Genomic DNA, 17,669 nt, shown 5'->3' on the forward strand with positions numbered 1-17,669 from the left:
GTAGAATTGTCAGGGAGAACAAGAGACACAAATTACTGAGAATCGGGATTGACAGTAGAGCGTCACTGTGGATTTTACAAGGATAAACACCCTTGCGGCACAATGGATGCTTTAACACTGTCTCCCTGCATTCTCTCACATTACTGGGTATACGCATGCTCTCCCAGAGTGGTTCATATTTTCATAACTTGCCTCCATGTTGACATTAGTTCATGACTACTTGAAAAGAGAATCTGTTGAGGCTGTGGGCAGAGGTCACTGTGAACTCAGTGTGATCTGGCTAGGTTGACCAGAATAAATCCCGAGCTTCCTCTTGTTGCCCCCCTTTGGAGCCCGGAGAGTGCTGCAGCTGGCTGCTGGAGTCATCATTCTACACGTTCGTGTTTGTGCCTTTCTGTCCCATGCTTACACAGACCGTCGGGATGTCATCCTTCAATCCCATTCCTTCGCTGGCTATCCCATCTCTCTCTCATGGTCTCTTCAAGGAACAGTGTCCTCTGCTGTAAGCTTAAGCCTACCTTATTCCCTGATTTTGAGAACTTCCTGACAGCTGTCTGTCTTTCCTCCTGTCTTCTCACTCTCTCAAGCAAGTCTTGGGCTCAAAGGAATCAAAAGTAGAAGTGTCAGGTTTTGCTTTTCTCAGCCTTCCAGGAACATTATGATGTCTTGGAAGGTGATATGAGAGGAATAACCTTTACGGAAACTCTGCTTGCCTGAAGTTCATGCACTATTTACTGAATATACATGCCAGACACGATTCTAGACTCTTTTGAACAATCCAGAAATTCACACAGTTTATACTAGAAAACATTTTATTCTATATGTATATGAGTGTTTCATCAGCATGTTCATACCTCCAGTGGCCTAGGAGGACAGAAGAGGGTGGCAGAGCCCCCTCAACTGAAGTTATACTTGGTTGTGAGCTAACAAGTGGGTGGTAGGAGAAGAATTAGGGTCCTTTGCAAGAGCAGTATTTGCTCTTAATCCCTGAGGCATTTTTCCAGACCCTAGCTTCCATTTTTGAAGTTGTATAAACTTTTTATGAGGAGCCATGAACAGACGTTTACTAACAGATGGGACACCAATGACAGAAATGCTTCCACCCACGTGTAGCATGGGGGATCTGTGAGTTGAAGTGGATTACAGGAGTATGGGAGAGGGGTTATGTATAGAGTCATGAGCAACTTAGGGGTGGCTACATCACTGAAGAAAAAGGTTTTCTTTCTCAACCTTTAATCGCCTATTTTCATGGGAGGTGGGGCCTCATGATCCCCTCCCCCAATAACCTCCCCCAATAATTGTTAAGGCCTATACATTTTCAGAGAAAGGCAGAAACTGTTTCTCCAATTCCCAGCTGAGGGCTGAGGGGATCATTGCTGGACAAAGGGTAGAGGCTGTGCCATCCTGTATCTGCAGAACGGCAATGCCAAGATCTGCATGTCTGAGGATGTGTGCCCTGAGCTGCTAAAATCACATTTCAGTCGAAATCTCTTCAGCTTCAACTTCTATTAGTGTCTGATTTCCGTGTTTCATAACCTAAACTCACAAGAGAAAATATTCAACTGCTCACACTCATCTTTGCATCCCAGGCAGTGTCTTGTCCAGTCTGTTGTGGCTGTAAGAGAGGAAGTGGAACACAGGCACACCAAGGGGCTCCATCACACAAGGACCTCTTCATTCCGTAGGGGCTATGAACTGGCAGGGGCCATGAGGGAGAAAAAGCACATAGCTCATTTTCCCCCCTTTTTATCAAGTACTGATAATGCTATACTTAGCTGAAAGAAGAGAAAGAGAAGGAGGAGGAGGGGGAGGAGGAGGAGGAAGAGGTAAAGGAGGAGGAGGAAACCCTTTTTCTTTTGAGTCTGGGAGAATGAAGTCTCATCTAAGAACGGAATCATGTAAATGGTGAAGCTGCTACACACATGGCTTCTGTTGGGACGTCATAGGTTAACACACCTGAAACGATGTGGGGCTGAGGAGCCAACTCCATTAGGCTTGGATGCAGACCCATCCCCACTCAGAACTCATCTCCCCAGCTCCATGAAAGCATAATCCAGGAGAGCTGTTTCTAACCAGGTCCTCCTACTGTAAACTGAAAACACTCTTGTAAAGACGAAAACGGATGATCTAATTTTAGGTTGTGAACAAGTCAGGAAATCTAAGGTAAGACCAAGGAGCCGAGGACAAACATTGGGAACAAGTTGAACAACCTCCCCTGAAAGACTGGTGACTCTGAGAATGTAGTGATACTGTGGGCATCCTGGCGCTGGTTTGGAGCCCTTCTACTTTATTAGGGACAGGAGCAATAACTTAGCCAGCTGAAGAACATGGGTTCTCAATAGAAGGAATTCTGCCACCTTTTCAATCGCTGTCCACCGCAGACATTTTGGACCCATAGTGTAAATTCAAATAAGAAATAGGAGTGGCCGGTCTCTGATTTATTGAATTCCCCTTCAACCAGGTGAGAGCTTCCATGGGGGAGGGAGCTTGGCCCCCTCCCCCAGTGGCTCTATGTTTATTTCAGTGCGAGGAAGAGCCGTGTCCTGCTATGTCAGGCTGTGGGGCAAGAGTTGATGCTCACGGCCCCGCTGACCAGGGCCGCTTTACTGAAGCTCACTGGGCGCCCGTCAATCACAAAGTGGCGGATACAGCCTGTGTAGGGTTTACTGGGAGCCAAACGTGGTGTCAGTAGAGACTCTGAAAAGAGAAAAAAAAGCAGACATTTCAGTGGGGAAATTCCAAACTCCTATATTACCTCCTGGTAAAAACTGGAAAATCGCTCAGACTATCAAAATGATTCTCACATCAGCAATGGCACAGGGACTAGCGGACTCCCAGGACGGGCACTCACTTTTGAACAATGAGAACACAACACAGCGAGGGATTGTGTGTGTGTGTGTGTGGGGGGGCGGTATTTATGCTAGCCATGTTTTCTCTGAGCACATTTCTGTGCATACTGTGGCTGTTTTCTAGGGCTGCAGTTCGCTGCTTCCCCGTGAAGCCTCAGCAGGGAGTTCTCGTGACCTATCCGTGCCGAGCCCAGTTCATTTCCCAGAGGCCTCGTTTATTTACTGTGTTTTGCTGAGAAGGGAAAGGAATTTGAGCTTCTATGTTATTTTTGGACAGAGTTAATGTTTTTGTTTAATTCCTATCTTCATTACCCGCCACCCTTGAGTCTCTCTATTTTTTTTTTTTGCCAAGCTTATAGAAATAATGAGAAAATAATGAATTCAAATGAGGTAGAATTGAATTTTTCTGAGCTCAGGGCTTACGAACTATAAACAGGGAAGTGGTAGGTAGCATGGATTCTGTATGGACACAGATGTCTTGTGTGTCGGGGAACCATCTCATCTCACAGTAATTAGGCATCCAGAAGAGGGCTGGTGTTTATTAATTGTACAGATACAATTAGGTGTGTTGGGATGAGAGAAGCGATATAAATTAAAGCAACTTGGAGAGCTTATAAATACTATAAAATTAAAATCCAGTTAGTCAAAGCTCAATTATAACACACAGTTATATGAGCAGTGGCAGACAAAAGGAAAAAAAACACTTGGCAATCTAACTCAGAAAGGAACATAAAATAGAGCACCAAGCAAACAGCATCAAGCAACTGTGGCCATGTGTACTTCTCTGTGGTGTAGAGTAAGTCTGCACAGAAGCTGTGCACTGACCATGAAGAGCGGAAGCGGCATTCCATCTTTAGAATGGTGATCATAAAGCTGGAGATGTGAAAGGGGCCCCAGAGACCACTTCCTTTTATTTGTATCTAATTTACAGTGGCTGCATGTTTGCAAAGCCTGCTCCGTGGACTTCATCTTCAGAATAAAAACCGAGGGAAGGCTTGAGAGGAACACTCTAAAGCCTCTGCCACTCCAGGCACAAAGGAACATGGCTTCTGTTGTGCCCGAGTGGTCCGCCCTTGCTTGGTTCATGCAGAAAATCATCTGGAGGAAAATTACCATAGCAGTTATGGTCTGCATGATTTACCATAAAATTAATCTTCCAAGTAGTGTCAGAAGAGTACCCCAGGGCCCTAAGTAATTGATTAACAAAATTAACACATTTGTTTGTCTTTATGTTTATGTGTGTGTGTCTATATGTATGCATGTGTGTAGTGTGCTGAAGTCAGAGGGGTGTGTTGGCTGTCCTTCATGATTTCTCGCTGCGTCATTTCTTAGAGTCAGGGTCTCTCCCCAAACCCTGAGCACACTACTTTGTTTCCCACTACGTTACTGAACTGTTGAGGCTGGGTGATCCCCCTGTCTCTGTTGCTCTCAGTGTTGGGGCTATATTCATGGTGAGGACACTATCAAGCTTTCGTGCAGGTCTTTTTATGCTTAAGCATCAAGCACTTTTACCTGTTGAGCCATTTCCCCATCCCCTAAACACATACTTTTAAGAGAGAATGCTTCCAAGATGGAAAGAAGACTAGACTATATTTTATAGAAAATAATGTGGTGTTCTCAATAGCGATTGGTTCGACTTCGGAATGGGCTTCACCAACCTCAAAGACTCTTTAATTTTTAAATTATGATATAGGCAGGTTAATTGTGTGTGTGTGTGTGTGTGTGTGTGTGTGTGTGTGTGTGATGGTTAAATAAATTTTATTTATTACCTTTCTGTTTTTTTTTTAACCTTTCTGTTCTTCTTCAAGATAGGGTTTCTTTGTGTAGCCTTGGTTGTACTAGATCTCAATCTGCATGTAGATCAGGCTGGCCTCAAACTCAGAGCTCCACCTGCCTCTGCCTCTCAAGTGCTGGGATCAAAGGTATGAACCACTGCTTCCAGGCTGTTCATTAACTTTCTAGTGAGATGTGATAGTTTTTTTTTTTTTTTGTCAACTTGATACAAGCCAGAGTCACCTGGGAAGAAGAAACCTCACTTGTGGAATTGGTTCCATGAGATTGGCCTTCAGGTGTGTCATCGGGGAATTTCCTTGATTAATGACAGATGGGTAAGGGCCCGCCCCATGATGGGCAGTACTGTGCCTGAGCAGGTGGCCCTGGGCTGTACATACAAAGGAAACTGAGGAGCCAGGAGGAGCCAGGCAGTAAACAGCATTACTCCAGGGCCTCTGCCTGAGCTCCTGTTTCAACTTCCCTCCATTTCTCCCCAAGCTGTTTTGATTACAGTGTTTATCACAGTCTTGGGAAGCAAAGTGGGACATGAGAAAAATGTGTCACCGAAATGACGAATTGTATAAGAGTGACTGGCGTTTCAAGAGAATTCAGGGCATACAGGATTTCTATCTGTGCTTAATTTCTTTAATTATCATTCTTACTGCCTTGGTTTCTGATGCGATTTTAGTGGAATTAAACTCAAGCATCTCAGGATGATAGAATTAATCACAGTCAGCTTAAATTATAATTGCATTTGCTGAAGGCTTGCTGGCATGTTTCCTAGGTGGAAACGAGGAGGGGCAGAGGGCTGGTGGCTCAGACCACAGGTTAGAGCGTCCCTGTGGGGTGGCTCACTAGTGAAATTTTGCTGCCCATTAAGTGGGTTGGACACCTTGGTTGTTGACTCAGTCTGTGGCGCTTACTGAGAGACTCAGAAAGCAGACAAAAGGCAAAGATGAAGTTCTTTGGAATCACAAGGTGAACAGCTCAGTCCCAGGGATAAGCAAGTGCTATAAGGCTCACACTGGAGAGACACACTCGCCGTCATTCTCACACTGGAGAGACACACTCGCCATCACTCTCGCTGGAGAGACCTGCTTGCTTGGCCACCCAGAGCTTAGACAGGTGCTTGTCAGGGAGTGCTGGATGGGATGAGGGCTTGCTCCCTGCCAGCAGGCAGTGTACTGTCTAGCTGCGACAGCATTCTAGAGTAACCTGTGATGGTTTGAATGAGAAATGTCTTCCACAGTCTCAGGTATTTGAGGTTCCCAGTTGATGGTGCTGTTTGGGAGGTTTAGGGGGTATGGCCTTGTTGGTGAAAATGTGTCACTGGAGGGGGGCAGTGAGAGTTTAAAGACATACTCTGTTTTGAATTTGCTCTCTCTGCCCTGGGCTGCTTGTTTACAGTATGATCAGCTTCCTGATCCTGCCTCCATGCCTTCACTCGGACATCGTAGACTGTAACCCTCTGAACTGTAAGCCCAAACAAACTCCTTCTACTGCAAAATAGCCTTCACCATGGTGTTTTAGCGTGGCAATAGGAAAATAACCAACGTGGTTTCACAACAGTGGCATTGTATGAACCCTAGTGAGGAAAGATGGAAGGAAAAGCCCAAGTCCAGTGGATCAATAAGGAACTAGGTTGGAGGGGTAGGGGAAGCTGTTCCTTGAAAAAGCATCAGAAGAAAAAGGAAGAGCCACGTTTACTAGAAATTCAATCCCCGAGTCCTTGTGGGAAGGCCTGGAGCAAAGACAGCATCCCTGAACATTAAAGAACTGCAATCTCGGGTAGTACAGGGAGCCCTGAGGCCAGGGCACAAAGGGGACAGATGCATGCTTTGTTTAATTCTGTGTGTGCTGGAAGCCTGGGAAATAGTGAGAGCTACACCATGATTTCTAGGGAGGAAGCGATGTGGAGAAATAGAAATGACATGAGACAGTTTTTACAGGGTACTGATGTGAAGGGCCTTCTCTAGAGCCCTACTCAGAATCAAAACCAGAACAGAGGCAGAGGTGGGGCACAGCGGTGTGAGCACCTGTGTGAAATAGAAGAGGGGGCTGCCTTCGAGGGTCTTGACTATGCCTTTTGGCTCCCGAGTTACCATTATTGTTAACGCTGGTGTCTTAGTCATGGTTCTATTGCCGGGAAGAGACACCACAACCAAGGCAACTCTTACAAAAGAACACATTTAACTGGGGACTGGTTTACAATTTTAGAGGCTTTGTTCATTATTCTAACTCCCATGGCACGAAGCATGGTGGCATGCAGGCAGACATGATGCTGGAGAAGTAGCTGAGAGCTTTACATCCTGATCCTCTTGCAGGAGGGAGGGAAAGAGAGAGAGGAGAGAGAGACTCAAAGACCACCCCACTGACACACTTTTTCCAACAAGGTCATACTTCACCCATGGGCCATTCTCATCCCAACTACTACAGCTCCTATCTGAAAATGTCAGCCTAGAAAGAGGAATACTTGGTGGCTATTAATTTGAGAGGCCATGAAGTGAGATAACTGATTTTATCTGTAGATTTTTTAAAAATTATTCACTGCTTTTGTATGATAGTGTTAAAAATCTATTTGGATTATTAAAATCCTCACCAAATTCCAGGTGAAACTTAAATATCTCCATCTTATACCCTCCTCTCTAGGTCTCATTTTCAACTTTTCCAAGTTGGAGAAATACGTAAGGACAGCCTTGTTCAACGGAAGATAATGGCCATTGTTCTAGGGGTAAAAGGTAGTTACAGAGGGCCCATAAGTGTCTTCTCACTATCCTGAATTAGGCACTCTTTTGGCTGCTGTTTCCAGGACTGTAGATGGAAACCTCTCTTAGGGAATGCTATTCCATCTGAGCAATATGTAACTGGCAGTCTGCAGGTATTTCCACAATTCAGACCAGTTCTGGACAGTGGAAGCAGGCATTCTTCCCGGTTGTGTAGGGGGAGTGATTGTCAGCAAACTTTTAATCCTCAAGGTTTTCAGGTCCTACAGCACTCTCATTCATAAGACAGAGAGAGAGAAAGAGAGAGAGAGAGAGAGAGAGAGAGAGAGAGAGAGAGAGAGAGAGAGAGAGAGAGAGGAAAAAGGGAGAGGGAGAGAGTAGTGATTGTGAGTGTATAGAGGCTATTTAAAGGAGAAAGAGGGGAAGAGGAGAGTGAGCAGTAAGAATGGCAAGATGGAGTGGCATCTCCCGGTGGGCATGCTAATTCTTATGTGCTGGTAATCTTGAATCAGGAGTTATAAGTTTTGACAATTTACTTTTTTTTTCTTTTTGTTTTCTTCAATGCTGGTATCGAACTCAGCATTTCGCTGCTCTTTTCTATTAAGGGTTGCTACATATAAAACCCTTTGAATTTTTAGGTGTTATGACAATACATGGCTCAATTTTTAATATAATAGCAACAATTCTAAGAGCTTACTGGGTTTTTCTGGGGTTGGAAGCCTGTCCCTCTGGGACGTACTTACCTGGAACGCCTCCAACAAACACAGGCTCCCTGTGATCAACTGGCTTTGGATTCAACGGTCCAACCACGTGGTTCACTTCAGAATCCACATCCAGCTGAACCACGTTTGCATCTCTAATAACTGAGAGACAGGAGAAAGACCGGTCATGCATGGTACTGGGGTAATTTTTACAATAAGAAACTAATGTATCACAACACCAATACATTCCAGAATAAAAATTCCCTAACTTTGCTATCATTGAAAATAACAATAATGTCTAAGCATATCTAATTGAGCAATAGTGATGACGTTTTCCTTAACAAGAAGGACTATCAGAATACACTTCTATATCTTTCTTGCTCCAAAATGTCTATGTCTTGTATTTTGGCAGCATTCAGATTCGTGTATTCGATGCACATTTCAGTCGGACGATTCTTTATTCTTTTCTCTTGTCATCTGTTAGGAATCACATAACGGCGCACCACCCTACACCCCCTATGTGCTGTGCAGGCTCAGGCTTGCCCAGGACCCTCTAGGTGCCTCACCTGTAATTCTGTGCCATCTGCCATCACAGAGATTCTGCTTGGGTGTTACTGAGGTAGAAAAGTCCCTGACACCGTTGTTGACTTTCACTATGACCTGTGTGGAGGGGGCACATTAGAGTCAGTTTAATTTCTCCTCATCATGGTAAAGCTGGATTTCATAACTAATTTACCGCAGAGAAGCAATGCCTCGAATAAAGGCTCGCGCGTGAGTACAGTTGCCATGTGAACACAAGGGGTCAGTCTTTGACAGGTAATAAAAGAGTTTAAGTTAAAACAGTTCAAGGCTTTGGAGTGAGAACAAAATGATCCTACTGGAGAGAACACAGAGGAATGGTAGGAAGTGTAAGGGAACGAATTTGCCGAGTTTATAGGTCCTGTTCTGTTTGGACAAAGCAGGTCGAGATACTGAAGCCACTCCAGAGCAGGCCCAGGCCTCGGAGCTGTTGGCCAGTGCAAAACAAACTCAATGGCCCTCTGTGGACTCTCTCTCTCTCTCTCTCTCTCTCTCTCTCTCTCTCTCTCTCTCTCTCTCTGTGGCATTTTTCGTGTTCTTGTTCTTTTGTTTCCCCCCCCCCTTTTTTTGTTTTTTTGTTTTGTTTGTTTGTTTTGTTTTTCGAGACAGGGTTTCTCTGTGGCTTTGGAGCCTGTCCTGGAACTAGCTCTGTAGACCAGGCTGGTCTCAAACTCACAGAGATCCGCCTGCCTCTGCCTCCCGAGTGCTGGGATTAAAGGCGTGCGCCACCATCGCCCGGCTCCCCCATTTTTTTTTAAAGAGATATAAGAACACAAAATTGAGTGGGTAGAGAGGTAGGAAGAATCTGGGAAAAGTTGAGGGGGGAGATCATAACGATCAAAATATATTGAATGATTTTTTTTCAATCAGAAATGGAAAAATAAAAGATACCATTGAAGAGAACTTTCAAGCCAAACTGCATAGCCTCCATTTATTTACTTTCTACCCCATTTTTCACAGATATAAAATTAAAGTGATAATATTATATACATCCTTGAGATGATAGGAGGTCTAAGACATTTCACTCATGAATCTTTTAGTACCTGATACCTGGTAACTGATACCTAATAACTAATATGTATAATATACAGTATATTTTATATACTGCAAATTATATAATATATACAATATAAACTGTATATCATAATATTAGTTACTATAGCTAATAATATTATATTATACTAGTAATATTATAATATATAATATTAGTACTTGATACCTAGTAACTAATATGTATAATATATAGTGTATTATACATATATAATATACCTGATACCTATACCTGATAGTATACATATATGTATATATAAAATATTATATAACTGATACCTAGTAACTAATAATATAGTATATACTATAACACTAATATATATGTAATATATATATAACTATATATATAATATAAACACACATAAATATTCTGGGGATTCCATGTCAGGGTTTTATGAAAGTTGTTTTAATTTTTTATGCCTTAATTGATTGCATTAGAACTCAAATAAAAACTTGGTTATATTAAGTCTGAGGCATAATGAAAATATTCCTTTCTTTGAAATTTATTTGACTATCTTCCTAAATATTCTCTGGTAGTAACTTATGATGAATGTGGTGTTTAGCTATAATCCAATACAAACTTCTAGTAACTGAGAATAATATGTGTGTATGTATGTGTATGTATACTCATGACTGCAGTTAGCATATAAATCTTTAGGAAGATGCTTTCACATTTGTGAATATTGAAAGTGGATATATTTTACCTTCTATTTGCTGAAAAACTTTCTTCTAATTCTTTTATTAAAATGTCATGCTGTTATTGGTGATTGTTTGGTAGCTTTGCCACATTTTCACGACTCTGTTCTAATCAATTCCCAGCACACGAATGTAAACACCGACATTGCACACACTTAAATCTCATGCTCAAGTTTCCTCTTTTTCCCATTAGAGAGACTGAAGACATAATTCTGTGACACACATCTGCTGCTTTACATCAGCATCCAAGGTGAGACAAGATGGACGGTTCATTCTCAAGCCATACCTGTCCATTTTTCATGTGTACATTCAGGTATTCTCCATTGACACTGTGGCCATGGACAAGGGTTCCAGAACTGCTTCGGGGACGGACTTCAAAGGCGATTTCAAACTTTAATCCGATATTGAACGACTCATCTGCAGAGAGAAACAGAAAATTACGAAGATGGAAAAAACAAAATCTCTAGCTCCAGTGTGATATTGCGAGGACGACGTGCTAAAATTAGTCCAGCATGCACATAGTAGCTCACAACCATCTAATTCCACGGGACTCAGCACCCTTTCTAGATTCTGTGGACACCAGGCTTGCGTGTGGTGGACAAACACTTGTACACATAAAATTAATCTTAAAAAAAGAAAGAAAAAGAGTAGCTGCGGGGCTGGAGAGATGGCTTAACAGTTAAGAGCAGATGCGGCTCTTCAGAGGATCTGAGTTCAGATCCTAGCACTAACACTGGGCAGCTCACAATCTTCTGTAACTCCAGATCCGGGGACCAGGCACCTTCTTCTGGCACCTGCATTCACGTGCACACACACCCCTCACACACCCCAATACACAGGTAATTAAAGGCTCATTACAAACCTAGGAATCTTGATAGTGTTTACTTGACATACTACTCAAAAACAAGTTAAATATTTATTTCCCAACACAGTTTTCCTTTCTTCTTGTTTTTAGTCAGGGGTCTCTTTGTGCAGCCCTGACTAGCCTAGAACTTGCTATGTAGACCAGGCTGGCCTCAAACTCATGGAGATCCTAAGAAATCTGGAATTAAAGGTGTACACCACCATGCCCAGCCCTCCTGGTAATGCTCAAGGAACAGAACATAAATTATATGGTTGACTATACATTTCAAACTGTCCAAACTTTAGAATTCTTTAAAGACTAAGAAACTTGAGTGTTATGTTTTTAGTAGGAGTGAATGGACGTGGGCAGAGGAGGAAGGCAAAATCCTAAGGTAGGCAGAGGGCAATTGCCTCTAATCACATTCTACTGGACATGAGAGGTTGTTTATGAAAGTGTACCTGGTTACATCATGGTCTCCTTATCAGAGGTTGTACAAAATCCCCAAAGGTTGTTTTATCAAACCCATTAAGGGGTTGCATCATAAAGAAGGGTTAATCCTTTATATTTATAGCATGTTTGCTGTTGTGAGTTAGATGATGGCTGTGTATAGTCTCTTTTTTTGCTTTTGGAACTGTCACCCAGCACGCAGACTGCAGTACCCGGGGTGTGCACACAGACTGCAGTACCCGGGGTGTGCACACAGACTGCAGTACCCGGGGTGTGCACACAGACTGCCTTACAGGGGTGTGCACACAGACTGCCTTACAGGGGTGTGCACGCAGACTGCAGTACCCGGGGTGTGCACACAGACTGCCTTACAGGGGTGTGCACGCAGACTGCAGTACCCGGGGTGTGCACACAGACTGCCTTACAGGGGTGTGCACACAGACTGCAGTACCCGGGGTGTGCACGCAGACTGCAGTACCCGGGGTGTGCACACAGACTGCAGTACCCGGGGTGTGCACACAGACTGCAGTACCCGGGGTGTGCACACAGACTGCAGTACCCGGGGTGTGCACACAGACTGCAGTACCCGGGGTGTGCACACAGACTGCAGTACCCGGGGTGTGCACACAGACTGCCTTACAGGGGTGTGCACGTGCTGAATGCATGAGCAGCGCAGTAATGGTTGGGGAAAATCTTCAGGATAAGATCTCTGAAGAGCCGGGTGGTGGTGGCGCAAGCCTTTAATACCAGCACTCGGGAGGCAGAGGCAGGCAGATCTCTGTGAGTTTGAGGCCAGCCTGGTCTAGTAGAGCTAGACAGGAACAGGACAGGACAGGAACCAAAAAGCTACGGAGAAACCCTGTCTCGAAAATAATAATAATAATAATAATAATAATAATAATAATAATAATAATAATAATAATAAAAAGATCTCTGAAGGCCAGTGTTATATTGGGGCTTCAGATCAGGTGGAGGGAGTGTAAGTTCCCTCAGTGGGGACAATATTTTACACGGATAAGAAAACTTAGAGGAGTAAGGTGGCCAAGAGCTGACAGAGACCACGTTACAGGACAGTAAAGAAAGTTCTGTGTCACGGTGGTCTGCATCCACAAGTTTGCCCAACGAAAGCAACAAGAATGGGTGCTGCATATTGGATTTGAAACCGTAAAGGCGATAACAGTGGTCCCTGAGGAAAGAGGGACTTTACAGGGATGAGGGACCTTACAGGGATGAGTTTAGCATTATTAAATTTTAACTTTGGGCTTAAAGTTCTCTGTCAACTATCTCCCGTAAAAAGGCATCTCAGGATGCAGCTTTCGTCATATACCATTGTTATCATCTGTTACGTCGCTCTAACAGGGTACCTGACACTGGCCGATATCTAAAGGAAGGAGATCTGTTTGCCTCTCAGTCCTGGAGCCGGGAAGTATAGGTGGCAGCATCTGTTGAGGCTCCTCCTGCAGAAGTGGCAGAGGGGCCCGGGTTTCTATACAACAGCTCACTCTGACGGCAAACAGCCGAGAGTGAGATCCCACTCACACCGGAACAGCATTCATCTTTGCAAGGACTGAATTTCCTCTCACAGGCCCCCATTCCGGATGCATTATACTGGGGAAGTGAGCTTTCCCTCGAGTTTAGGTGGGGCCAACCATAATCACACCGGAGCAGTCGCCTTACCTAGGACCACATAGCCTCCTTCTGCTGAGAAGTAAGTTCCTGTTTCCATTGGCCCTTCAAAGCAGGGGGTCACACTGAATGTTTGCGAGGCCGAGGTGATGGAGGCACCGTTGAGCTGCAAATTGCCCAGGCAGCCGCTGAAGCTGTAGACGGAGTTAATCTGAAAGAAGAAGAAGTCATTTAAAATCCCCTTGCTCAGCGTCAGTTTGTTTGGGAAAGCAAACGAGTGAGTTCCAGAGGAACAGTCTCAGCCCCTGCCCATTTGCCCTTTCTGAATGATCAATATGGCTCCACGTAATTACTTTAGCTAATTCATGGAAGCTGGAATGTTGTATTTCATAACTTTCGCGCACAGTAATTAAGCAATGGAAATGAAACGTTTCTGCAGACTGTGACGAGATGAGAGCCGCAGTCATGGTTTTCCAGGAACAATGGCTGGGCCTGAGATCGCGGACATGGAGGGGAATCCTACGAAAATGGTAGGAAGCTTGCTGAGGGCTTCATTAGGTCATAAGGCAGGTGTGAATCTACCATGCTGTAGGATGTGGCACTTGGGACCCTTTAGACAGCTGATTCTATACTACATTTGGGAACAGTGAAAAATGATTGTCCCAGGACCGGGGCGAATTATAATGTAAACTGCCTTTCCTAGGATCTTAACATTGTATTGGCGCTGTGACAAAAATCAGTTCTATGTTTGTATTTAAGATAAATTAAACCCTTTGGTACCCTCCTTTCGCTGAGAAACATTTTAAAAACCTGCAATGGTTACAGTTCAATGCACAAAAATGTTTCTTCTATTCTCAATTCTTCACCTTACACCCATATTCCTTGCATATTTAAAAATTGTATGTGAAAAAGGAAAAGCTGGAACTGGATTTTAAGTGAGCTGAAGGTTTTTTTTTTTTTTTCCCAACTCAGTAACACAGTGCAATGACTTGTTCTCTGGTCTCCGTGTAGCAAATGAAGTAATGAGATGCCCTGGAGACAAAAGTTTCAAGACCTACCAAGCGTTCTTCACCTCGCTTCTATTTTAAAATTAAGAGGTGACAGTTGAGTTTGTAATGCCCCAGGGCAGGCAGGAAGCCCGTGGAACAGCCTAGGATGCTTCTTCTCCAGCAAAACCACTTCACTTTTGCTGGTTGCCTACTCTGTGCAACGAGGACCTGAATTCAGTGATCTTCCAGTTCAAGGGTCAGCGACTTAGTCTTGCCCCTGCTGGCTTACCTGGATGTTTTTCACAGCCCTTCCAGGAGCCACTCCTCCCAGATAAATGGGACCCTTGATTTTCCAAGCAGCCCCACTTGGAGGAAGGCTTTCTTCTAGGACTCGTAGTCCATCAATGACCAGTCGGCCACTGCTCTTTTCCCGACTAAATATCACCTGGATAGAGAGAAGGAGAATAGCCTGGCTTAGTGATGGCCCCAAACGGAGGGGAGGTTATGTTGTCTACCCTCTGAGTCCTGGTATTGCAATGCTGTGGGAAGCTACAGGAAGTTCTCAAACCATGGACCCATTTCTGAAGGTCAGCATCTTTCTTCCTCTTTGTAGGCTTTTGGCTATCTTGTTCTTGGAGTGCCAGAAACTTTATTCCTTGATCAATAAAGCAGACGTCTTTAAAACGAACACCTCCTTGCTTGATGCATTCTGGCATCTTTTTGTTTTTCTGGCTCTCATTGGGTTTACCACTTCATGCATTAGACAAGTGTCCACCTGTTTTATCATCTCTGGATTGAGTGACTTAAAGCTTGTTTCTGTGTACAGGTTATATTTTTGGCAGTGTACTTTAGGAAGCTCCTCCTAGCTGACCAGCTATTGTGGGGTATTTGTTTACTGTGTGAAGACGTGTTGCTGTGATTGGTGCAATAAACAGCTGAACGGCCAATAACCAGGCAGGAGAGACAGGCGGGACTGCTGGGCAGAGAAAGATCTCTGGGAGGAAGAAAGAGGGGTCTCCAGAAAGCGTGCAGGAAGCAGGATGGTCAGTGTGGAGAGATGAGTTATCAAGCCTTCCGACAGAACATAGATATAAAAATATTGATTAATTTAAGTTATAAGAACTAGTTAGGAGCAAGGCTAAGGTAAGGCCGAGCTTTCATAATTAATATTAGTCTCTGTGTCATTATTTGTGAGCTGGTGGCCCAAAGGAAAGCCTTCTACAAGTAGCCACATTCTCCACATTGTGCGCAGTGTACTCTTGGCATTCCACTCCCAATGCCACTGCAGTCGTCAGGTACTCCCCATCGGAAGAGCCTGTCTCCCAAGGGGTTTGCTCACTTCCTATCTCCCACAGATTACTTTTCGAAAGAAAGTCAGTAATAGTTGTCAAAAATTATAAACTTAGCTTACTGTTAAGTGGGGGGAAAAGAAAAAAAAATCATTAAAAACCAAACTTTAGTTCATGCGGATGACTGGGACTTTAGTTGAGATAATTATTCTTAGCCTGTGATTATCTAAATATGTGGTTCAAGACTTTTAAAGTAAACAATTATTAAACTCTTAAAATCGAACTCCGGGTGCCCAGCCTCAGAGTCCTAACGTGGCTATTTCTATCAGGCCAGTAGTATAGAATCGGCGGCAATCCCCAGGGCAGTGGCCAATGTTGGCTGACAGTACCAGCCTCTGCGCTCAACTTACATCATGCCATAATCCGTCATTGTATTTCTCCTGGCTTCTAATCTTCAGTTTCTTGTGGCCAACATTAAACATGAAGACCAAGCGACCATGAGCCAAGAACAGAGTCATGAAATCATCCTCTTCCTGGTCTGAGACATAGAAAATCATCCCGTGTGAGGATCGGGTTTTCAGACGAATGGAAAACTGAGATCTGGTAAAGGAAGAGCGAAGTCACCATGGGTAAGGCAAGACTGAGAATAATGGATCAACATAACATTTCAAAGCAATACAGTCCAAGAAAGAATAGTCATTCTATCTAGTTGCAAATAGCTTCATTCGAGTTATCCCTGGATACAAGCTAATGAGTTTTATTGGGTAGGCATGGTTACTTCAAAAATGCTAATTCTCCTCGAGGCCTATTCTAGAAATTTCAGGCACAGAGGATCCCACGCATGTGAATCTTTACTTTCTCTACAGGTCTGTTACACATTTCACACAGTCTTATCTTGTTTATAGATCTTATGGTGTATTGCTTTGAAGATTAATGTGATGGCTAATCTTGTCAATTTGACCACATCTGGAATTAACTAGAATCCAACCAGCTAGACACATCTGTGAGGGACTTTTCTTGGCTGGATTATTTGAGGTGGGAGATCCATCCTAGATCTGAATCTTCTGAGGTCAGAAACCCCCCCACGAATCTGGGTCACACTGTCTGGTGACTGCTGATAGACCAGGACACGGAAGAAGGAAGCTTTTGTTCTTTCCTTGCTCGCCATCAGCCTTGCTGGCAAGCTCATCTGCCCTGCTGCTGAGATATTCCTTTGTGCATAGTAGAATCTACTGCTTTGGGGCTGTGACGTAGGTCAAAGACCAGCTGAGACAACTAGCCTCATGGGTAGTACAAAGAACTGGGTTCTTTGCCTTTCTGTTGGGAGACTGCTATTGTTTTACTAGTCAGACCACAGCCTGTGAGTCACTCTAACAAATCCTCTTTTTATCTATATATATTCATTCTATCAGCTTCTTTAGAGCGGTGGTTTTCAACCTTCCTAAGGCTGGGCCCCTTTAATACAGTTCCTCAGTTGTGGTGACCCCCAACTATAAAGTTATTTTTGTTGTTGCTTCATAATTGTAATTTTGCTACTGTTATGAATCATAATCCAAATATCTGGTTTTCGACAGTGTTAGGTGACCCCTGTGAAAGGGGTCTTGACCCACAGGTTGAGAACCACTGCTCTAGAGAATCCTATCTAATAAAATTAGTAAACACTAAAAGCCAATATGTTAAATTAACTTATCTCTGTGGATAAATAGCCATGAGTAATTAATATGCAGAGAGAAAATTTCACAGAGATATTGTTTATATCCTACATAAATCACAGACTAAGGTTCCTCCCAGTAGAAGGGTATAGAGTCTATACTATGAACAAATATCACATGTCAAAAGCAGCCACCCAAGGGGGTGGAAAATGTGTGTGAAGAAATCTGCCTAGAACTTTAGCTCCAAGTGTGGGTAAGGCGCGTTTATTAAGTCTCCTTCATGAAGCATATGAAAATGCAGATTTTGCCTGCTGTGTACATAAACACTATGAAAATGAATCTTTAATAACAGGGAGTCATTAGAGATTTGCAAAGAATGGGGTTTGAGGCAGCTGGAGGGCCACAGATGTACACGAACATTTGTAATTTCTGTGCCTCTTGATCGCTAGAT

At 43.6% G+C, this 17,669-nt stretch overlaps 1 protein-coding gene across 2 annotated transcripts in view; it reads right to left on the minus strand.

The window, feature by feature from the left end:
* Window positions 1-2,424: 2,424 nt before the first annotated feature.
* Lama4 (laminin subunit alpha 4) overlaps window positions 2,425-17,669 on the minus strand; it is a 151,505-nt gene continuing 136,260 nt past the window's right edge. For both annotated transcript variants that reach the window (XM_075945457.1, XM_075945449.1), the window contains exons 32-38: window positions 15,977-16,166; window positions 14,567-14,722; window positions 13,340-13,499; window positions 10,658-10,788; window positions 8,613-8,706; window positions 8,089-8,208; window positions 2,425-2,697 (exon numbers count right to left, since the gene is read on the minus strand). In XM_075945457.1, coding sequence (XP_075801572.1) covers window positions 2,552-2,697; window positions 8,089-8,208; window positions 8,613-8,706; window positions 10,658-10,788; window positions 13,340-13,499; window positions 14,567-14,722; window positions 15,977-16,166 — 997 coding nt within the window. In that variant the 3' untranslated portion in view covers window positions 2,425-2,551. The remainder of the gene's footprint in view (window positions 2,698-8,088; window positions 8,209-8,612; window positions 8,707-10,657; window positions 10,789-13,339; window positions 13,500-14,566; window positions 14,723-15,976; window positions 16,167-17,669) is intronic.

This window comes from Microtus pennsylvanicus, chromosome 1 (assembly GCF_037038515.1).
Source record: "Microtus pennsylvanicus isolate mMicPen1 chromosome 1, mMicPen1.hap1, whole genome shotgun sequence".
Lineage (NCBI taxonomy): Eukaryota > Metazoa > Chordata > Mammalia > Rodentia > Cricetidae > Microtus > Microtus pennsylvanicus.